The sequence below is a fragment of the Microtus pennsylvanicus genome, chromosome 13 (genome assembly GCF_037038515.1).
Source record: "Microtus pennsylvanicus isolate mMicPen1 chromosome 13, mMicPen1.hap1, whole genome shotgun sequence".
Classification (NCBI taxonomy): Eukaryota; Metazoa; Chordata; class Mammalia; order Rodentia; family Cricetidae; genus Microtus; species Microtus pennsylvanicus.
The window spans coordinates 73,166,181-73,189,166 of record NC_134591.1 but is presented as its reverse complement, the minus strand read 5'-3'; the positions used below and the strand labels follow the sequence as shown (position 1 = coordinate 73,189,166).

At 50.6% G+C, this 22,986-nt stretch overlaps 1 protein-coding gene across 1 annotated transcript in view; it reads left to right on the top strand.

The window, feature by feature from the left end:
* Fhad1 (forkhead associated phosphopeptide binding domain 1) overlaps positions 1 to 22,986 on the top strand; it is a 114,421-nt gene that overhangs the window by 65,589 nt on the left and 25,846 nt on the right. The window contains exons 15-22 of the mRNA XM_075944925.1: positions 4,250 to 4,357; positions 4,594 to 4,701; positions 8,180 to 8,287; positions 9,225 to 9,329; positions 15,538 to 15,711; positions 18,076 to 18,301; positions 20,266 to 20,350; positions 22,181 to 22,287. Coding sequence (XP_075801040.1) covers positions 4,250 to 4,357; positions 4,594 to 4,701; positions 8,180 to 8,287; positions 9,225 to 9,329; positions 15,538 to 15,711; positions 18,076 to 18,301; positions 20,266 to 20,350; positions 22,181 to 22,287 — 1,021 coding nt within the window. The remainder of the gene's footprint in view (positions 1 to 4,249; positions 4,358 to 4,593; positions 4,702 to 8,179; positions 8,288 to 9,224; positions 9,330 to 15,537; positions 15,712 to 18,075; positions 18,302 to 20,265; positions 20,351 to 22,180; positions 22,288 to 22,986) is intronic.

Below are 22,986 nucleotides of genomic sequence, written 5' to 3'. Positions count from 1 at the left end.
TCCTTGGTCAGTGGCTTATGACCTCATTGCCTGGCTGTGTTTATTCATTTAGACTCTGAGGACAAAGGCGGGAGTGTCGCCCAGGCTCTGGGGTTGGCAACATTGCAAAGCATAGCCATAGTTGGTAGCCACAGTCAGAGTGGGTGTGGAGGGCCGTGCATTTGTTCCCATCTGCAAGACTCCAAGTCCTTCCTCCTCTCCTCAGGGAGGGACAAGGCCTCCCACAGCATTGTCCCCTCTGTTGGCTCCAGACTCCCACAGTCCTTCTCTGTCACATACACCTGCTCTCCGCCCTCTCTCCAACCTCCGGTTCACATCCAGTTTCTTTGGGATATCTGCCTCCTCCTTCCTCTTTGCCTTTCTCCTCATTAGTTATTCAGTGTGTGTGTGTGTCTGTCTGTCTGTCTGTCTGTCTGAGGACAGTGGCAGTCAGTCCCCTCCTTCCACCATGTAGGTCCTGGGAATTGAACTCAGGCCATCGGGTACTGCAGTAGACATCCTTGCCATCTCCCTAGCCCCCTTCCTGCCTCCTGTGAAGTGGAGGGTATAAAATGGGAGAGCCAATAGCCAAAGCTCGTAAAGGTAAGATTAACGAGGGCTGCTGGGTTTATCAGCCTTCTCGTCGATAGGGTAGAATGCCTGAGAGTTTTTAAAGAACCTTTTTTTTTTTTAAACTAGAGCTGGCCTCAAACTCACAGAGATCCACCTGTCTCTGCCTCCCGAGTGCTGGGATTAAAAGTGTGCGCCATCACCACCCGGCTTGATTGTTTAAAAAAAGTCTTAAAGAAGGAAGGATTCTTTTTTTTTTAAAAAAAAAAGTATTTTGTGCACACAACGGTGGGTTTCATTATGACATTTTTGTGCTTATATAACATTCTACATTAACATTCTACATTAACCCCATTCACCCCGTTACTCTTGCAAGTCCCCCTCAGTTCCCCTCCTCCCCAAAACAGTCCCCTTGGCTTGCTCGTCACACTCTACAAACTACTTCACAGGTGTGAAAGAACACGAAATAGGGTTCAGCACAGTGACACATGCCTTTAATCCCAACACTTGGGTGGCAGAAGCAGGCAAATCTTTGGGGGCTAGAGGCTAGCCTGGTCTATATAATAAGTTCCAGGTCAGCCAGGAATACATAGGAGACCCTATCTTAAAAAAAAAATCTCAGTATGCTTAAAGGAAAGGGAGAGTCTAGTGCTGGACCCATAGCTCCTCATGCAACCTGTGGACCAAAGCTTGGACCTCCCTCATCAGTTCCTCATACAAGATAAAACACGATGCTGATGTCTCTGGGTCTGGCTTCTTTCTCTTAATGTGGTGATTTCCAATGCCACCTATTTCTCTGCAAACTGTTGTTCCATTCTTCCCTATGGCTACTTTATGCAACGCGATACATTTTCTTTCCACGTCCGTTTACCTGCTGAGGGGTGTCCAGCCTGTTCCATGTCTTGGCTGTTATAAATGGTTGGGTGATAGACATGGATGTGCAGGTACCGCTGGTTTGGATTCATTTAGAACCTGGATTGTAGGGTAGTTGTGTTTAGCGTTTTAAGAGGAAGGAAGAGTTTACATGTTTGCTGGACCCCGTGCACTTAGCAGAACATTACAGAGTCAGGAGCATGTGGCAGAGAGGGCCGTGCACTTCCTGGTGGACAGGAAGCAAAGAGAAGAGAAAGGAGCAGCGTTCAGTGTAACCTAAGAGAGTTATGACCAACTTTCTGCTCAGTGTAACCCAAGAGAGGATGCCCTGCTGACCAACTTTACTGCTACTAAGCCCCACATCCTAAAGTTTCCAGAACCTTCTACGATGACAGCACAGGTGGGAACCAAACATCCAGCAGGAGCCTGTGTTTCAGATTCAAACCACAGAAGCCGAAATCACAGAGGTAGATTTTAGAGAACAACCAGGTGGTCAACCAGCTTAACCCCGGAGATTCACCTGAAAGAAATTCTGTGGGCTTTAGTCCGGGTGCGCGTGTGTGTGGACATGCTCATGTCATGGCCCATGTTTGAGGTCATAACACAGCTTTCAGGAATCAGTTCTCTTCTTCCACCATGTGACTCTCAAATATTAAAATCAGGCTGTCGGACATGGCAAGCGAGCCTCCTTACCCACTGAGCTATCCCACCAACCCCTCCTTGCTTTTTGAGACAGGGTTTCTCACTAGCCTGGAACTTGCCAAGTAAGCTAGACTACCTGGCCAGTGAACCCAGAAATCAGCCTGTCTCCTCCTCCCCAGGACGGGGATTACAAGGCCACATCACCATGCCTGGCCTTTCCTTTCTTTTCTGCGTGTGGTATGCATTCATGAGGTCATGCATGTGTGGGGGGGTACATATGTGTGTGACTGCATTGCATAGCATGTACTCATATGCAGTCAAGTGTGGAGCCCAAGGGTCCTCCCTGATCACAGTCCACGTTATCGATTGAGTCAGGCTCTCTCCGTGCTGACTGAGTGCCCAGAGCTCACAGATACAGCTAACTATTGAGCTTGGTCAGGGCTCCCTCTTCTCTGCTTCTAGAGTCCTGTAATTATAGCTAGACTGCACACCCACCCAGCATTTCCCTGGGTGCTGGGGACCTGAACGCTGGTCCTCTCCCTTGCACATTTCACCTGCTGTGCCGTCTGTCCAGCCCCACACCTGTTTTTAAGCGAACACGGGGCATCAACTCAGGTCCTTGTGCCTGCATGCCAAAAGTGCCTTTCTGACAGACAGCATCTCCCCCTCGCTGTCCTGCTTTTAAATGACCCTTCCTCCTGTACTCCATCTCTAAGTTTTAGTTCATCCCTCAGCCTCCCTCCTATGAATACTGGTTGCTCTGAGGATTTTTAAGTGGCCAAAGAAATGTCAGGCACCGTCATCAATCCAGCACCCATTTATGATGATGATGATAATGATGGTGATGATGGTGGTGGTGGTCGTGGTGATGATGATGATGGTGGTGGTGGTGGTGGTGGTGGTGGTGATGATGACGATGATGATGGTGATGGTAGTGGTGGTCGTCGTGGTGATGATGATGATGGTGGTAGTGGTCGTCGTGGTGATGATAATGATGGTGATGGTGGTGATGATGATGATGGTGGTGGTAGTGGCTGTGGTGATGATGATGGTGATGATGGTGGTGGTGGTGATGATGATGATGATGGTGGTGGTGGTAATGATGATGATGGTGATGATGATGGTGATGATGATGATGGGCCCTGAAGAGCACCCTCTTAATTTTTGCACACACTTCTTACTGCTGTAGGCCAATGTCAGCAAACTTCCTCCACAGTGCTAGATAATAAATGTCTTCATTGTTGCAGGCTACTTGTTTTCAATCTCTGCTGTGACATCGCAGCTCTGCTCTTGTACAAAAGCAGCTGCAGACCACACATCCACAGTGTGCATAGAGAGTCCCAATAAAACTTTATTTACAAAGCAGCTGTAGACCACACATCCACAGTGTGCATAGAGAATCCCAATAAAACTTTATATACACACTCGGGAGGCAGAGGCAGGCGGATCTCTGTGAGTTCGAGACCATCCTGGTCTACAGGGCTAGTTCCAGGACAGGCTCCAAAGCCACAGGGAAACCCTGTCTCGAAAAAACTAAAAAAAAAAAAAACTTTATATACAAAACAGCAGTGAGTGGGAAGGGGTGGGGTGTGTCTCTGAGCCGTTTTGCTAGCCTTGGTCCTAACCTCATCCCATCTTCAGTCCCACGACCTGGAAGTCTTCTTCAGTGCTAGCCACCCATCTGTCCAGAGCTGGCAGGAAGTCTTTCTTAGGTTGGTTTAGAACACAATTTAGAGTCGATGAGGCTGATTCTCCAATATCTCTACCTAAGCCTGTATCCCCGCCCCCCGCAGCACAGAGGTGGGTGGCTGTCACTGTGCCAAGAATCTCACCCTGATCATTTCAGCATCCCTTTCTCACATCAGCCCAAGGCAGGAAACATTAGTACTGATCTCATTGTACAGATAGGGAAACTGAGGCTTCTATGCAGAGAGTCTCAGCTGCCAGGGCCCAGAGCTGGGAAGAGTCCATCCAGGTTCTCACCTGGGCTGTGCCACACTCCAGAACCTGTGCTCCAGCCCATAGACTCTGCCCACACTCCCAGTCCAAGCCCTGTGCTCCAGCCCAAAGACTCTGCTGCCCACACTCTCCTTCGGGTGTGATAAGGACTGAAGACAGAACCTGGCAGAGTCCACTTTCCTGCCATGGTTTCCAGGTCTGTCTAACAAGGGTCCTTGACTTGCAGGCCCTGGAGACAGCTATTGCCCAAGAGAAAAACAGAGCGAAGGAGGCTCTAGAGGAGGAGCAGATGAAAGCCAGAGAGGTGGAGAGTCGCTTGACCTACCAGAAGAAGGTAAGCAGTTCCGAGCGGGGGAGTTGAGTCTGCCCATAGTTGACTCAACAGTTGTCAGGGTCCATCTGAGGCTCTCACACAGACCTGCTTCTTTGGAGCCCAATGAGCCCCTGGTTCCTCTTCTCTGGGCCCGGTGGAGCCTGCCCAGGATGGAAGCACAAACCAGGCAGAGCCCAGGGAGAGTCCATGTCCTGCCATGGCAACAGGTGGACTCCACAACAGCTGTTGGCTTGCAGGCTTTCGAGGAGAGCATCACGCAGGAGAAACACAGAGCACAGGAGGCCCTGGAGAAGGCACAGACTCAAATTCGTGATCTGGAAAGCCACTTGGCTTGTCAAAAGGAGGTACGCCCAGCTCCGGGAGGTCGGCTGGCTAGAGGGACTGCGGGAGAGAGAAGAGGGGTGGAGCACAGCGGGGCTGTCCTGTGCTGTTTGTCCTGGCCTGGGCTCTGCAGTTGGGAGAAGCAAAGAGGACTTGGAAGAGAGCCATGGAGATGTGAGCCAGGCATGGTGGCTCCTGCCCGTCACCCTGACACTAGGGCTGAGAGGGTCCCTGTGAGTTTGAGGCCAGCTAAGGTTATAGCACAAAGGCTCTGTCTCATGGGTGACAGAGTGCAGGCTGAGACAGGTTGGGGCCCAGTTGCACGTGTCCTATATGCTCTGAAACATCAAATGGGGAGTGACAGGATCTTGAGAGGATGATTCAACCACATTCTAAACTCATGCATCTTCAGTACCAGGACCCAGAAGTCTTCGGCCCTGGACGGAGGGATACCCAGGGCTGGCAGGAACTTTCTTAGGCTGGGGTGAGTCACGCCCTTTCGGGTCAAAAGGTGACGATCATCAACCCATCTCAGGCCTCAGGCTTCCTCTTCCACACAGCTGTCTAGATGTTTAAAAGTCAGGCACTAGCTCCTGCATCCTTCCCAGCCACTACCACCCCACTCCACCCCGTCCCCATGCACAGCGGGCTAGGAGTCTGGCCTGGATGGCCTTCCCATGCCCCCTCTGTGCTCTAGAAGTCACTGAGCTGAAGTTCAGTGGGTGAAATGGCCTGCAGATGTGTCGTACCTAGAATGTTTTGGTTTGTACTCCTAAAATGTATTTGAAAATCCAGATTTCCCTTCTCTCTTGGAAAGTCAAAAAGCTCGGGCCCTCATTTCCACTGTGGAGGAAGAGGGCGCAGGGGAATGAAATTCATCCCAGCAGCAGCACCGGGTCGTCCTTTGGGCCCTACCCTCTCATAAGCTTTGCTCTTTGCAGTTCATCACCTGCCCTCTCCCTATAGTGCAGTAGCCAGAACCAAATGCCATCCTCTGGCCTCAGACACCTGGGGAAGGCTTTTCCTCCCCCTCGTGAAGGATGCTGTGTTTCTGTGGATGTGCCCAAACTCTAACCCACCAGCAAACTCTGTTACATTGCCAGTGTTCACTTAGCTGGTCGCCATTCTCAGAGCCCTGGTCCTTTCACACACGTGCTTTCGATGATGCCTCAGGCCTGAAGGTGCAGGCTTTGCAGCCACGGGAGACACCAATTTGAGTCTATCCACATCTCCCTTCTTGGAAGGGAGCCAGGAAAGCCAGAGATAATGAACAACCAAGCATTTGACCCAACCGTGTCACGGATCTGTGGTGGCTGCTGTCTTTATCACTACAGCCAGGTCTCCTGGCACTAAGGCATAGCCCCTTCCTGTCCCCACTCTCTTTCCCCGCCCCCCACCCGGCTTCCTGAAAACCCACCCTCCTCAAGTAGAGTGTTTGTCTGCCCTCCACCAGAGAGAAAGTAGCCCCCTAATGCAAGTCTGCCCAAACAGTCTGATGTAACCCAGGGAGATGTTTACACGTGGTTTCTCACCCAGCTGTTCCTCAGAGCTCTGTAAACAGTGTCACCAAGGTTTGCCTTTGAGTCTCCAGGCAGAGTGAGGGGGTGGGGGTGGGGTCTCCATGGAGTCACTTCAGTCAGATGCCAACCAGGAGTCAACAAGGGCTGGCCAGGCCCTTGAATTTAGAGATTCCAAAGTGACGGAGCAAGTCAGAAAAATTGAAGCCTCTGGGTCAGGTGTGGTGATACACACCTCTAATCTCCACTCAAACAGCAGAGGTAGGTGGATCTGTGTGAGTTTGAGGCCAGCCTGGTCTACATGCGGAGTTGTAGACCAACCAGTACAGCACAAGACTCTGCCTTAAAAAAAAAAAAATTTAAGCATCATGCAGAGGTCAGCTGGGCTTAGTTACACCAGTCTGTTACTCTGACAAGGCCTGGCCCTAGTTTCTTCCCAGAAAGGATTAAGCCACCACCAGGGGTGTTTTGTTCATTTGTTTCTTGGGATTTTGGTTTTGTTTTTTGATTGCTGGTTGTTGTTTGGTTTTGTTTTGACAAAGGATCTGTTAGCCCAGGCTGGCCTCAAACTCACTGTACAGACAAGGATGACCTTTAAACTCCTGATCATCCTTCCTCTACCTCCAGGTGCTGGGATCATGGGAATGAACCACATACAACTGTCTCTGTGTAGCTCCTCACCTTCTCCTGTGGATCAGATGCCTCTGAAGGCTAATCCCCCACCCCCCCACCCCACCTTGTAGACTCTAGTGAAAATCACACTGCAAGTTCCAAGTTCCCGAAGTCCAGCTACGGAGTGAAAGCTGAGACGACCTTTCTTGGGATTTCAGATTCTCTGGCGGTGGAATCTGCAGCGAGTCCATTAGCAGAGTGGCCACAGCAAGAAACGGACCAGATGAAATTCTGTGGCTAGGGTCAGCAGGGTACTAACCCAGAGCTCTTCCCTTGTCCCAGCACAAACCTGCAAGGCTCATCCTGAACTTTCTAGGAGGTGGTGACAGGCTCACGTTGTGCCCAAGCTGAGAGACCACCAGAATCCAGTCAAGTCCAGAATGCAAAAGCAAGGTTTAATTCTTCCCAGCTAGCTGGGAGTTCTCCATTACATGTGAATGCAGTGTAGTAGGGAGAGCTCCCGTTCCTCATTTGGGGTTGACATATATAGGCAAAAACCGCAAGCCAGGTTTACTCAGGGTCAAGGGGGTTGGTTTTACTGAGCACAGGGTATGGACTCCTTCTACTTCTGTTCATGCCCCCCGCCCTCCCCCCCAAGCAGTTACTTCTGCTCCTGTCTAGACCACAAAGCTGGGCGTCGACAGGGGACTTAACTACTAAGGACAGTTGGTCTGCACTTTTGCAAAGATTCCTGTTTCCAGCTAACTCCCGATGCTGCAAAGAGCTCAAGGCCTGTGTCTTAACCAGCTCCTGACCAAGCAAAGCTTTTTAAAAATTTTTATGTCCTTACAGCGACAGGCTCATTCACGCCCATACCTCCATCCTTCTGAGACCAAATCTTCAGAAATCAGCTCCACTAGTTGGGATTCTTCTCCTGCAGAATATGGGCCCCTCTGCGTGCTGGTATCCTCCCAGAGCCTCTGAACACGGTCTGTGTGTTTGCTGTGTTCGGGACCCTGGCCTCCCTGTTGACAGACAGTGTGGCCCACACCTCTTCTGGCCCCTGGTTCCCTGTCTGTTAAAAGAGATCCTAAGTCTGGTGGCAGTGGCACATGCCTTTAATCCCAGCACTTGGGAGGCAGAAGTGGGCAGATCTCTGTGAGTTCAAGGCCAGCCTGGTCTACAGAGCGAATTCCAAGACAGCTAGGACTGTTTTACACAGAGAAACCGTTTCTCAAACAAACAACAAAAGGGATCCTTGCAGCAGCTCCATGGTAGTACCATAGGGGTGTGGTCATCCTGAGGGTAACATAAGGCCATCTTAGCTGCTAGCCTTAACTCGGATACTGATATTATTGGCCCTACCTTTCAGGTCTTGGAGGACAGTGTGGCCCGTGAGAAAAGAAAAGTGCGGGAAATGCTGGAGGCGGAAAGGAGGAAGACACAAGACCTGGAGAACCAGCTGACCCAGCAGAAGGAGGTGAGAGCAGCCAGGGCCCTCCCTCCCTCCAGGAGGACATGCAGCCAGGTGTGCCTGACAGCCCCGCAGTCCCTTGGTCCTGCTGCAGCACTTCTGCAGGAAGTGGCCCCCACCTGCCACTCATTAGCCAGCCAGGGAGGATCCCTGGAGCTCAGACCCCTCCGGGGACCCTGAGAAATGGGTATTGAAGTTATCTCTTTGTGGGACAAAAGTCACTGTACATAAAGTGCACATAGCCCTTCTCTGTGCCTGCTGGAACAGGAAACACGCTCCAAGCAGCGCCTCTCTGCTCCGCCTCCCAAAAGCCAGGGACTTTCCAGGGTGAACCTGGCCTGGTGCCAACACACCTACCAGGTCAGACAGTGGCTCCGCACCCAGTGACGGGGCTGAACACTCGTGACTGACGCCAGCCTGGAAACCAGGAACAAGGAGCCCCTCCTTCTTTATCCTCCTGGGACTGAGACATGGCTTTCTGCTCCCCAGCCTCCTCACTTCCTCTCACCTCATCCAGGCAGGCACCTGGTTCCTTGAGTTCTTGTCCGAGTCACTGGTTTCAGTGGTGACTCGCCTTGGCTTCCCCTGCAGTGAGTTCGCCTCTATCTTAGTCACGGGTTCAACTGCTGGGGAGAGACGCCATGACCAAGACAGCCCTTATAAAAAAAGAAAATGATTGATTGAGGACTTGCTTGTGGTTTCAAGGGGTTATAGTCCATTATCATCATGGGGGGATCAACACTGGGGGGGGGCATGGTGGAGCATGGCAGCTCTCGCCACAGTCCTGGAGCAGTAGCTGAGAGTTACAGCTAGATCCGAAGGCAGAGAGCAGGAGACTGGGCCTCCCACAGGCCACACCTGTGAGTCTATAGGGAGGGGCTCTTATTCAAACCACCACCCCCTCTCTTCTGCCCGCACCCTCAAATCCCTCTTTGACTTCCAGAACGCAGAAAGCATCACCTTTGAGAGACACAAAATGCGAGACACCCTAGAGAAGGAAAAGAGGAGAATCCAGGACCTGGAGAACCACCTGACCAAGCAAAGAGAGGTATGGCTCTCTGAGATAAGAGGTCCATCCATGGCTCCCGCGGACCCCGTCAGGCCCTGCAGCCAGGCAGCCAGGTTCAAATCCTTCTTCTGCTGTGCGACTTTAGGGAAGTTACTCACTGCCTCTGGGCGCTGGTGTTCCCACATGTGAAATACAGTCAGCTTCATCCAGTGACGGGACACAACATTGACTATAGCACACAAACAGATACACGCAGCTCATGCTGCATGCGTCAGCTCCTGGCTCAGAAGTGTGGGGGGTGATAGCAGGATCCGAACCCAGAACTCCCAAACCGTTCATCTTTACCTACCCCTGCCACTACACTTCAGCCTTGTGTAGGGTAAGGCGGGGATGACAGAGAGGGGACATCCAGGCATTTCCGTGTCCCTTTCTTGGCAGAGCTTGTCAGAGCAGTCATTACCTTCCAAACTAAAATGCATCTCTGTCAAGACCCACAGTTCTGACTCGATGGGTAAAGAGGAGGTGGCTGCACACCCCTCAAAAACTGCAGATACTCGCTTGTCCTGGGTCCCCGACACATGCACGTGTGCGTGAGTGTGCAAGCACACACAACACACACACACACACTTTGGCCATATCTTAGTCAAAGTAGGTGAGCAACACCCAACCTGGCAATTGTGAGTTAATTTTATATTGAAAGGATCTCCTGGGTCCACTGGCCTAAGAAGGGTGTCTATGCCTCCATTTTGTGTGGTTTTCTTTAAACACAGGCACCCACACATTGTTGTGCATGTGTTTTGAGTGCCCTGGATATAGGGTGGATCTGGAATCAGGGGTTTTTGTTTGTTTGTGTCTTTGTTTTTTTGAGACACATTTTCTCTGTGTGACCCGGCTGTCCTGGGACTCCCTCTGTGAGATCTGCCTGTCTCTGCCTCCTGAGTGTTGGGATTAAAGGCGTGTGCCACTACTGCCCGGCTGGAATCTGTCTTTTCAACAAGCTACCCAAATGACTCTAGAGCATTTTTGAACGCTGCCACCTAAGGAGAAACAAAGTCAGCAAAGCTCTCAGGATAGCACAGCTGCTCCGGGCCCCACTCGATGGGAGGCCTTAACTGACGGATGGGTGTCCAGAAGAGGCAGAGGCCGGCAAGGCCCAGGAATTCGGGGCTGCCACACTCCCATGTTGGGGCCTGGAGCTCAGACCACAGGAGCTGTCTCTACTCTGTTTCCCAAATACTGCACCCTGGAATGCTGCAGGATGAGTCAATAAGTGGTGGTTGGGGGGGGGGGGGATAAGTCAGTCAGGGGTGGGTAGAGAAGATAAGCTAGTAATGGGACTCATGTAAATATATACATAATGTACACATATATACATCTATATATGTGTACACATATACATACATAGACTTACCACACACACGCACACACACACGTGTGTGTATCAGGGCTGGAAAGATGGCTCAACAGTTAAGAGTACTGACTCCTCTTACCGAGAACCCAGGTTTGATTCCTGTCACCCACATGACAGTTCAAACCACCCATAACTCCACTTCCAGGGGATCCAGTGTCCTCTTCTGGTCTCCACGGTAGTGTGTAGACATAATGACAGGCAAAATACCCATACACATGAAATAAAAGTAAAACCTTTTGAAAAGTATGTCATGAAGCAATACACAAACTACAATATATTCCAGCAGTTTCAGGGCAAGGAAAAACTGGCCGTGCAGTCACTACACAAAAACAGAGCAAGCACAACAGGGCTGTCAGTGTAAACCTGCAATCCCAGCTACTCAGGAGGCGAGCGAGTTCAAGACCAGTCTGGGCTGCAAAGCGAGCTTGGGACTAGCTGGGAAACTTGCTAAGACCCTGTCTCAAAATCAAAAGGAAAGAGAGAGAGAAAGATAGAGTTCAAAGATACAGTGCTTGCCTAGCAAGACCCTGGGTTCAAGCCCACAGCCAAATGGCAGGCCAGCACATGGAGGACGAAGCCCTTCCAGATGCCAACCCCAAAGAGCTCCTCCACCGGTGGCTGTCAGAGTTGGCCAGTGACAGCAAACACATCAGGAGAAGCAGTGACACCCCTCCCCCCCCCATACAAAGGGACCTACCACGCACCAGGACAGAGCACACAACTGCAAAGCAAACATTGTGTGACTCTGGCCTGGATCCTGCAGACCAACCCCCCACCCACCCACCCCAAACCCAAAACAAAAAGCAAAAATGGACAAGTTAAAAGCTTCCACGCGGCAGAGGAAACAATGTGCAGATGCAACCCCCAGATTGGGCAGGAAATACTTTCCAGACGCAGGTCTGGTTAATCTCTAAACCATCTGAGGAATTCAGTGACCCAACAGCAACACACACAGGTACCCAACAGACTGGCTTGTTTGGTATTATGGTGCAGGGGAATGGAGACCAGGGCCTCACACACACTGGCCAGGTGTGCATCTTCCGCTGAGCTACATCCAACTTTGTTTTATTATTTCTGAAATGCGGTCTCACTTATTTGCCCAAGTTGACCTCAAACTCACTATGTAATCCATGCAGGCTTCAGTTCCATCATCCTCCTGCCTCTCAGCCTTTCAAGTAGCTGTATTACAGGCTGGCACCATCGCACCTGGCCTGAATAGACATTTTTCTTTCTTTTTAAAAAAAATGTTATTTTATTTTTTATGTATTCATGAGTGTTTTACCTGTATGTGTTTGATACCAACAGAAGCCAGAAGAGGGCATTTCTGGGGTTAGAGATGGTTGCAAGCCACCATATGGGCACTGGGAATCAAACCCAGGCCCTCTGGGAAAGAAGCCAGGACTCTTAGCCACTAAACTATCTCTCCAGCCCCCTGAATAGACATTGTTTTCAAAAGGAAGATTTAAAAACTGGCAGATACATGGAAGGTGAAAACTCCAAAGCCAATTTCAGAAAAATTACTGAAGGCATTGAGCTCAGCTGGTAGAATGTTCGCCTAGCATGATCGAGGCCCTGGGTTCCATCCCCAGTAGTTCATAAACCTGACTTGATGGCATACACCTGTAATTCCAGCACTTGGGAGGTAGAGGTGGGCTAATCAGGACTTGAAGGTCATCCTGAGGGAATTCAAAACCAGCCTCAGCTACACCCGGACTCTATCTCAAACAAACAAACAAACAAACAACTACTCAGACCTAGGGTGGCTGTTTGCACACAATTTTATTTGTATTCACAATAGAGCGATCAAAAGGTTAATGCCAAACTGGCCACGGTGGCAGTGGCGGTGGCACACACATTTAATCCCAGCACTCGGGAAGCAGAGACGGGTGGATCTCTGAGTTTGAGGCCAGCTTGGTCTACAGAGCAAACTCCAGGACAGCCAAGACTCTACATAGACACCATGTCGGAAAAAAAAAAAGTTGATGTCATCTACACAGGCAAACAGATAAAAGAGAGAAAATACAGAAGAAAAATAGCCCCATCCCAGTGGGTGTGGGGTGAAGATGGTCAACAATGAGTCTTCTCTAGACTTAGGAGTGTGGAGCAAAGATGGCCAACATCTGGCCGTGTGTTGAATGAATGGAGCAAAGATGGCCAACAGGGGTCTCTACAGAATCTATAGATGTGGACCAAGGATGGCTGTCAGCTCTTCACCACACACAGACCAGTTTCATGTGCCGTACAGAAGCAAGTGTGCTGTGTTCTCAGGGACACCTGGAGGAATCCATTGAGCATCAGTATCTACGTCCTCTTAGGCAAGGTCAGGTGTCCCCAAGAAGTGTCCGTCATGATGTGACGTCCAACCTCACACAAAGCCTGGGACACAGAGACCAGGCAGTGACTTCCAGGGAAGTACAGGACAACCTGGGGACAGTAGTGCTGCTATTTTTTCTTTTCCAGAAAAGTATCTGTTATCTTTTCTGATTACAAATGAGCCCCATTCCTCTAGAATATTTGACAAACACAGAAAATGGCTCAGAAGAACCTCAACATTGACCCTGCTTCTGCGGAGCTGAGCTATCGCCGCTGACATCGGGATGTGATGCTCTCTCAGATGCCTGTACGCTGTTACTATAGACACAGATGATGTGATGCTCTCTCAGATGCCTGTACGCTGTTACTATAGACACGGATGATGCCGACTCATTGCCAAGATAGTCTCTACACAGAGACGGGGCTTTCGTGTCCCGACCACATTGCCCCAAATAATCACACAGACACTTTCATTAATTATAAACTGTTTGGCCTATTGCTCAGGCTTATTATTAACTAGCTCTTACTTTTAAATTAACCCATCTCTATTAATCTATATTTTACCACGATGCTCGTGGCTCGTTACCTCACTTTCTATAAGTCCTGCTTGTTCGTCAGTTGGCTGGCATCTCCAGTCCCGCCCTTCTCCTCTTTCTATTTACAGTTTGGCTTTCCTGCCTTGCCTGATTCTCCCTTGCTATAGGCTACAGCAGCTTCTTCATGAACCAATTGAGAGGAATCCATCCCCCACAAGACGCCTACTGCTTCAGGAATTATTTTGATACATTACATAATTTCTCAAACATCTCCATGTCACTGATCATCTCCCACTGCCTGCCACTGAAGAATGTCCTGGGTCTGCCCTGTGTGATGAGGCCCCTGGACCCCTCCCTCCATTAGGCTTGGGGTTGTTTCCTACTTCGCATGGGTATAGAAAATGTTTGGTGCCTCGTGTGTGTAATCCCAGCACCCAGGAGGCCAAGACAGAGAAGGAGTATAAAGTCAGCCTGGGCTGTTGAGACTCTGTCATTAAAAAACAAGGATGATCATAACAATGAATAAATAAACAAATAAGCAAAAGATGCTAGGCTGAACAACTGCGTGTCAGCTCTCCCTCCTTAGGATAAGGTGCTTTGAGTGTAGCTGCTGGGTCCCTGCTCCCATGTGACCTTCCCGAAAGGATGACCTGGTCCACAGTAGCAAAGCAGCTGTGAGAGCACCCAGGACTGTGTCTCAAGATTACATCCCATGGGGCTGTGAACACAGCTCAGCTGGTAAAGTGCTCGCGAAGAGAGCACGAAGACCTGAGTTCTAGCCCCAGAAACCACTTTTTAAAAGCCAGGCATGGAAGTTGGAGAGATGGCCCAACAGTTAAGAGCATGAATTGTTCTTGTAAAGAACCTGAGTTTGATTACCAGCACCCACTTCAGGCTGCTCACAACCACCTGTTAACTCTAGCCCTGGGGGATTCAATGCCTCTGGCCTTGGATACCTCCCCTCGAGTGAACACACATACTTAAAAATCCTGAGCTCTCAGAGTCAAAACCAAAAAGATTCCTGATGTTTGCTGGCCAGTTAGTCTAACCTAATCGGTGAGCACCAGGCCAGTGAGAAACCCTGTCTCATTTCTGAGCATGACACCTGAGGTTGTCCTGGGGCCTCCACGCTCACCACACACACATACACACACACCCCTGTACATACGCATACAACCATGCATACTCAAACACACCCACATTAAAAAAAATGATGTCTGGGACTTCAGCATAGGGCTTGGCAGGAACCCATACTCCAGTCCTTGGAAGAAGGTCCCCAAGGGGACAGTAGGATTATTTTTTTTTTTCCTTTTTCATTTTTATTTATTTGTTATGTATACAATATTCTGTCTGTGTGTATGCCTGCAGGTCAGAAGAGGGCACCAGACCCCATTACAGATGGTTGTGAGCCACCATGTGGTTGCTGGGAATTGAACTCAGGACCTTTGGAAGGGCAGGCAACGCTCTTAACCTCTGAGCCATCTCTCCAGCCCCGGACAGTAGGATTATTATAAAAATGAATGACGGTTTCGAGGGGAGACATAAGTTATGCCAAGGACTTGGAACTGGGATCCTTTCTGACCAGGGACCTGGAGTGCAGGGGGAGCAGAGTGTCCCCAGGGCAGGTCATGTGATGAAGGGCAAAGGCACTTAGCACGTTTATACTGGAAATTAGATTTAAAGAGAGACATGACAGCCCTCCTCAAATGTTTAAAGGGCTGTCTCATAAAAGAGAAATAACACCGAGTCAAGGGCTCCAGGTGACAGAATTGGGCTCAGAGACCAGAAATCAAGGAGACAGATCTCTGCTGATGATAAAAAGAGAGCTCTGCAATAATTGGAACCTTCCAGAAAATCCTCAGGCTTTGGACTTGAGAAGCATCAACAGACTGGGGTCTGTGTCCTTTCTCACGGCTCGGGGAATAAGGAGAGAAAGGTAAATATTGACTCCCAGGCGTCGTTAATTTGGTGTTTGCTGTTTGTCTAGGAAATAGAATCGAAGGGACAAAAAGAGGACATATTAAATAATAAATTAAACGACGCCCTGGCCATGGTGGAGGAGGCTGAGCGGATGAAGACAGCCGAGAGCCGCAAAGCAGAGACCCTTGCCCTCAAGTTAGACGAAACAGTAGCCGAGCTGGATAAGACCAAGACAAAAATGGTGGGTTGATCTGAAAACTGCAAGCTTCCCCTGGGGAAGACTGCAATGTGTGCCGGCTAGGATTGAATCAGCCTGGCACACAAACTAGAGTCATTCGGGAAAGGGGAACTTCGGTTGAGAAGACGCCCCCTCCAGACTGACCTGTGGGGGGGGGAAGCCAAGCCTGGGGTGTCTTTTCTTGATTGGTGATTGATGACTGGTGGGGAGGGCCCTGCTCACTTGGTGGTTGATGATTGGTGAGGGAGGGCCCAGCCCATTGTGGGTGAGGCTACCTCTGGGCTGGTGGTGCCCGGTTCTGTAAGAAAAGCAGGCTGAACAAGCCTTAGGGAGCAAGCCAGTAAGCAGCACCCCTCCACGGCCTCTGCATCAGCCCCAGCCTCCAGGTCCCTGCCCTGACTTCCCTCAGCGGTGGAGGGTGACCTGAGAGTGGTAGGCTGAAGTGAACCCTCACCTCCACAAGGTGCTTTGGTGTGTGGTCATCACTGCAATAGAAATCCAGACTCTGACACAGTAGCAGGAGATTGCGGACGTGGGGAAGGCTGAAACCAGGCCTGCCCAGCCTCCAGCTACTGACACTCTGGGCCAAGTACCTTTCTTCTTAGGGACTGTCCTATGCTTTATGGACAGTAAACAGCACTCTCCCCACCCCCAGCTGAGACAGCCACTGCCAAATGTCCTTTAGAGGCAAAACTCACCTCTGATGGGAAAGATCATCCAGCTGGACCGGGTGAGACAGGTTTGTAATCCCAGCTACTCTGAAGGTTGAGGAAAGCAAAACATACATTCAAGGTCTGCCTGGGCTACAAAGAGAGCTCAGAACCAGCAAAGCAACTTGATTAGGACCCTGTCTCTAAGTAAAATAAATCTGGGGATCTGGAGAATTTGCAAAATACCCCACTTGTGGACGCTGGGAGGCCTATGTCCAGCATACTCTCTGGAAGGGAGAGCAAGAGCTAGGAAGGCAGGGAGGGAGGGGCCAAGGCAGAGACATCAGGAAGGATCAGAAAGTGGAGGGTGGTCACAGAAAGGGGAGGGTGGTCTCAGGTGGTGGCTGATTTCCTAAGAGCCTTTGTTGGTGGTTTTAGCTGACAAGTATCGCAGAAGCAGGGAGGGAGAGACTGGCTGCTAAGGCTGTCCTCTGACCTCCACACACAGGGTACATACATGTGGATGGCACCTGAGGAATGACCGCTAAGACTGTCCTCTGACCTCCACACACAGGGTACATACATGTGGATGGCACCTGAGGAATGACCGCTAAGACTGTCCTCTGACCTCCACACACAGGGTACATACATGTGGATGGCACCTGAGGAATGACCGCTAAGACTGTCCTCTGACCTCCACACACAGGGTACATACATGTGCAAGGCACCTGAGGAATGACCGCTAAGGCTGTCCTCTGACCTCCACACACAGGGTACATACACATACAAGAAATGCAAATTGGTTTGCTTTTTTTCCTCATCCAACTGTTTATCCATTCATTAATTTTTAATTTCATTTATTTATTGATTGATTTGTTTTGGTCTTCAAGACAGGGTTTCTCTGTGTAGCACTGGATGTTGTGGACCAGGCTGGCCTCAAACTCACAGAGATCCGCTTGCATCTGCCTCCCTGGTGCTGGGACTAAAGGCGTGCGCCACTACTGCCTGGCTCATTAATTCTTTTTTTGAAAGATGCTTTTATTTCTATTTGTATGTATGGGTATTTTGTTTGTGTTTGTGCCTGTGTGCCATGTGTGTACCACGTACCCATGGAGACCAGATGAGGGTGTTGCATCCCCTAGAACTGGAGTTACAGATGACTGTGAGTCGCCATGTGGGTGCTGGGAATAGAGTCCAGGCCTCTGAAAGTGCAGCCGGTGCTCCTAACTGCTGAGCCATCTCTCCAGCATGCACGTTCGCACACGAACACACACACACACACCACAGTCATTAATTCTCATCAAACATCTGGGCCTAGGTGTAGTGGGCAGACCAGTAAGAGAGCAGGCAAGGCTTCTGCGATGTGGATCTGAGGGACGTGCAGGGGAGCGAAACAAGAAACCAAGACCACATCAGGTGTTGATAAAGGTCCCTGGAGGTAGATAACAAATGAAATAGAAATTACTGGGGACTCGTTCATGAACACACGTCCAGGAAAGTTCCCCGAAGCAGTAATGTTAGTGAGAGCCAAACTCTGGAAGATTTGGCTCTAACTGACAGGTCAGCGGTACAGGGAGGAAGCGTGAAGGATGCTAGCAGGAACATGCATGCAAGGCTCTCAGGTAGGATGCAGTTTAGCGCCTGTGCAGGCGAAGGAGGCAGATTGCCACCACCTGATCCAACCCCTAAGGCTGCATCTCCCTCAATGTTCCCCCAGATTATGATGGAGGAGCGGCTGAGGCTGCAGCAGCAGTCGATGCAGGCAATGAAGGATGAGCGGGAATCCCAGAAGCACGGCTTCGAGGAGGAAATCGCGGTGTACAAAGAACAAATCAGACAGCACTCGCAGACCATCGTGAGCCTGGAGGAGAGGCTCTGCCAAATGACTCAGCACCACAGGAAAATAGAAGGGGAGATTGCGATGTTAAAAGGCAATGAACCAGGTAGGGCTGGGGCTGTGGGAGAAACCCACCGTCCAGCGGCTCCTGCGAGGCCCCGGGCTGGGCCCCATCTCACGGTTCCCTCGCTCTCTGTCGGGCCCTTTTGCTCCCCATCGCACATGATGCTAAACGCCCTCCAAGGCCTAACAGAACCAAAGTAATGGCAATGAGTTAGGACATCCTTTATGTTAGCCCAGTGAGCCGGCGAGGCACACGGCAGCAGGCAGAGCTATTAATGGAGTCGTCTTTTCCACATGAGGACATCAATCCAGGCCCTCTCTGTGCCACTGGCCACTGTGACGTTACTAAAAGCTCTCCTGGGCAGCTAGGACCGGCCTCCTACAAAATAAACCCAAAGAGGCTAAAAACAGCAGTTGGAGTGATGCCACTCTCTCACCCTAAATGACCCAGGCCACTCGTGACAGACACTAAGCCCTGGGTGGAAAGTTCTGGAAGCCGAAGCCTCAGGCCCTAGGTCTCTCAGCATCAGCACTGTTGGTGTTTGGCACTGGATAAGCTTTGCTTGGGGGCAGGGCGCCTGCTTTAGCTACATTCCTGACCTCCATGACTAGCTTCACTCCTCCCTCCCCCTTCACGGCCAAGTGTCTCCAGACATCGCCAGAGTTCCCCCAGAGGTGAGCTAGCCTCCAGTGGGAGACACGGAGCTCGGGTTTACCCCACGCACCTGCTATTTGCACATCTACGATGCCCCAGCTTCCTTTAGGCACTGGAGATCCCTGGTAGACAAGCCAACCGCTATCCCTGTGAGTAACCAAGTTAGGGCCCTGACAGTGACCTGGGGTAAGCAAAGCCCCACAACAAGGGCACAGAACAGGCTTTGTCCCCTAGCCCAGAATTCAGGTAAGAGGGAGGATACACCACGGGACCTAGGGGTGACGGCATCTTTGTCATCATATCTGCCCTTAGATAAGTGTCTGGCATAAACCGGCATTACATACATGTTTGTTGAATGAATAAACAATTGAGTAAGAATTGAAAAGCAGAGGACTAAGTGGACTAAGGAGTAAGCAGGGAAGATGGGAAGCCAAAAAACACGAATTCTTTTAGGATTTTTGTCTGGAAAGAGAAAAGGGTAGGTGGTATGAGCCACCAATAAGGCTGTACCTCTTGAACCTTGGCTGGACCACTGCCATCAGTTTCCTCATTCTCAGATGGCTTCCTTGTCTGTAAATGTCACTGGCAACCCCTGCCTCGCCCAGTCAGGAAGAGCTCAGAGCCGTATTAGCCCATTTCGTACTGCTGACAGCCCAGTCCCACAAGTGGACAAGTAAGAAACGAAGTCTAATTGGAGGTTAGGTTCAAGGTGGACGGTCTACTTCTGGTGATGTCCTTGCCAGCAGAGTCGTGAGAAAGCCCAGGGTGTCACCTGTCAAGAGGCAGTTTGGGGTGTACAAAGTTGTTGGTGGAGCCCTGGCGGCACATGTAGGAAACCCTAGGTTCAATCTGTCACCGCATAAATGGGATCTAGTGGTGTATGCCTGTAATCTCAGCACTGGGGACGTACAAGCAGGAGGATCAAAGTTTTGAGTTATCCTCAGCTACATAGTGAGTTTCAGGCCAGCCTGGGCTACATGAGATTCTTTTTTTAAAAATAGGGGAAGATAGAAAAGAATGAGAGACAAGGCGTCTGAATGTGTCTGGTCTCTGTCCCCCTGGTGTCCCGAGCTCCACCGTGATGGTCTCTCCTAATCTACACCTCTAACACCACAGTGAGATCCGGCCTCCACCTTCCTAAACCTCACAGTGGGGATTAAATGTCAACATGCCATCTCAGAGGACACAAGCCTGACCTCATACACTGAGACAGCCTCGGCCTGTTGGGCCATCCATACAGGAAGTCTCAGGGTAAATTGTGAGAGACACAAGTGTGTTCACAGGAGAGGGGAAAGGGAAAGTCCACTGCGTACGGACGGACGTGGTGATGTTGACCTAACCCTCTGATGCAGCTCATAAAGAGAATGTATCCAAAGAGCCCGCAGCAGGACCCGTGCCAGACAGCACTGCCAAAGACATAGCGTGCGACCATCTGATGTGAGTACCGAGGGGGGTCTCGAGGCATTGGAGCAGGAGGAGCATGGCCAGATCTGTGTTCTCAGAGTCACTTAGATTTCTCAGTTCCTGTGGCAAGTGAGGACAATGAGGTGGGGAGATCCAGGCAGCTGTCCCTGCTCAGATCACAAGTCCGCCCTTGGTGGCCTTGCAGTCCCGGGGAAGTCGGGCTACTTCCCTGAGCGGCTGCATTTGTAGGAGGGCCATCCCTGCAACTTGGTGACTGGGAGCAGGTGCTGTGATTTGCTTTCTATCCTGAACGCCCCCCCTACACACACACACACACACACACACACACACACACACACCTCTGAGAAGAATCTCCTTCTTAAGATCCCTGCTAACAGTGGAGACTGCTTACAGGGGAATGTTCTGTGAAGGATTGTGAGATGTCTCCACAGGTAAGGACACTCACTGCCAAGGCCGACAACCTCAGTGTGATCCCCAGAACCCATCAGGTGGAAACAGTCTCACAAGCTGATCTCTGACCTCCACAGGTGCAGCATGGCACATACACACATACAAAATAAATAAATAGAACATAAGGAGGGGAAAGGGTTGCACTAAATGACCCTACTAATGAGCTCGCCTCTCCAACCCTAATGGTCAAAGAGTCCAGGGAGCCTCAAGGAACTGACAATTTTTGAAAAAACGAAATCTATCCGTGTCCAGGTGTGGTAGCACACACCTGTGATCCCAGCACTCGGGAGTGTGCACAGGAGGCCACCCTGAACTACGTAATGACTCAAAAAACACAGGGCTCGGAATGTAGCTCAGTGACAGAGTACTTAGCTTACATGTGTGAGGCCCTGGGTTGGATCTAGTCCTGCTAAAAATTAAACAAGCGAGGAGTAGAATAGTCCAGAAGGCTCCTGCAGAGCAATATGTAAACAAAGAGGCACTGAATCTTTGCTCCAAGAAAGACGGAAAGACAGAGGCACCCGTGTGTGTGTGTGTGTGTGTGTGTGTGTGTGTGTGTGCGCGCACATGCTTGTGTGTGGGTAAATATGTATATGTGTGTATACATGTATATACATATATATTTTTTAACATGGGTGCCCCTGTCTGTCTCTCTCTCTCTCACACACACACACACACATCTACACACACACACGTGTGTGTGAGAGAAGAGCCCAGGCCCCCAAAACCTCTGAGCTTGCTAGAGAGTGACAAGTGAGGCCTCGATCCGGCCTTCTAGTGTACCACACCCAGCTCCCCCGTACTCCCTCAAAAGCACGACCCAGCTTCCTTTTACTTCCACCCCTTTTGCAGGCCTACTTGCTGCGGTCCCTAACCAGGGCCTGTCCTGTGGAACAGCCCTCCAGTGAGAACAGCAACTCTCGTGGTGTCAACCGTGTACCCTCTTACCATTCTGGCATCTCCTTCCTTGCTCCGTCCCCAGTGCCCAGGAGCCCAGCATGCCAGTGAACAAACAGAAAGCCCTCATTGTCTCCCCCTCTTCTCCCCATTCTCATGGAAGTCCTGAACACCGCCCCCATGGTCTTCCACCCTCTTTCCACAAAACCGACTGGCCTGTCAATCAGTGTTGACAGGTCCCATGCAGGACCCCACAGTGGCCCTCCGCCCAGCCCAACCTGACCCTTGGTTCTTTCTCAAAGTATGTTAAGTGCATCAAGATTGTGTTGTTTTTACGTATTTAAAGGCTGCCTGTCCCCTGGCTGGGCTGGGGTCCTAAGGTCCATCCCTGGGAATTTTGAACCTTTTCTCTGGGTTCTCCTTTCCAGCCGCCATCGGGAGTCGCCAGGGACGTGAGCGCAGCTGACTCTTATTGTTGTTGTTGTTTAATTGCAGAGATGACTTACTGACTGCTCAGAAGGAAATCCTGTCTCAGCAGGAGGTCATCATGAGGCTGAGGACAGATCTCACTGAAGCCCACGGCCGCATGTCAGACCTGAGAGGTAGGTATGAGTTCCTGGGTCACCCGACACCCTGACCCTCTCAGGAAAGAAGTGAAGGCAGAGTCAGCAGCCTTGGTCTCAAAGCCTCTCCTGGACCTCCTTTCCTGCGTGCCTGCAGCCCCTGTCACCCGGGAAACCACACACACTTGGTGGACCTTGAGCGTCAATATTGTCTTTAACTGTGAAGCATTCTTAACCCCTGCGAGGGCAGAAGTGAGGGTCCCCTGCCCCGCCCTGCCCCACACTGGGACTGGGCCCTTTGCAGGAGCCTGGGTGCAATATGAAGGGACCTTACAAGCCTTCTATTCATCATGCAAAAAGATCACACACCTCCTTCCTCATAGGCCACCAATCCAGGGTAGGTGTTGTAGAAATCCATTCTACCAATAGTTTTAGCATGCCGGCTTTAAGGGGTAGCTTCTTGTCTTCAGGTGTGATCTCTTACAGACAAAAAGCCACGCCCTAAAGCCAACACCCCAAAGCTATTGGTGGAATGAATTTCCACAACAGGTAAGGGAGAGAAAGCCAGGTGTCTCACACCCTCCTGCGTGGACACACAGCCTGGCTCAGTCCCTCCCACTCCTTACGTTTCTCCTTCCTTCCTCTTGCTTCTCAGGGCCTCCTTCTCCTCCCCATCCCCAGCCTCTGGCAGGACAAAAAGTCCAGGCAGATAGGAGTCAAGAGGTAGCAAAACTAGAT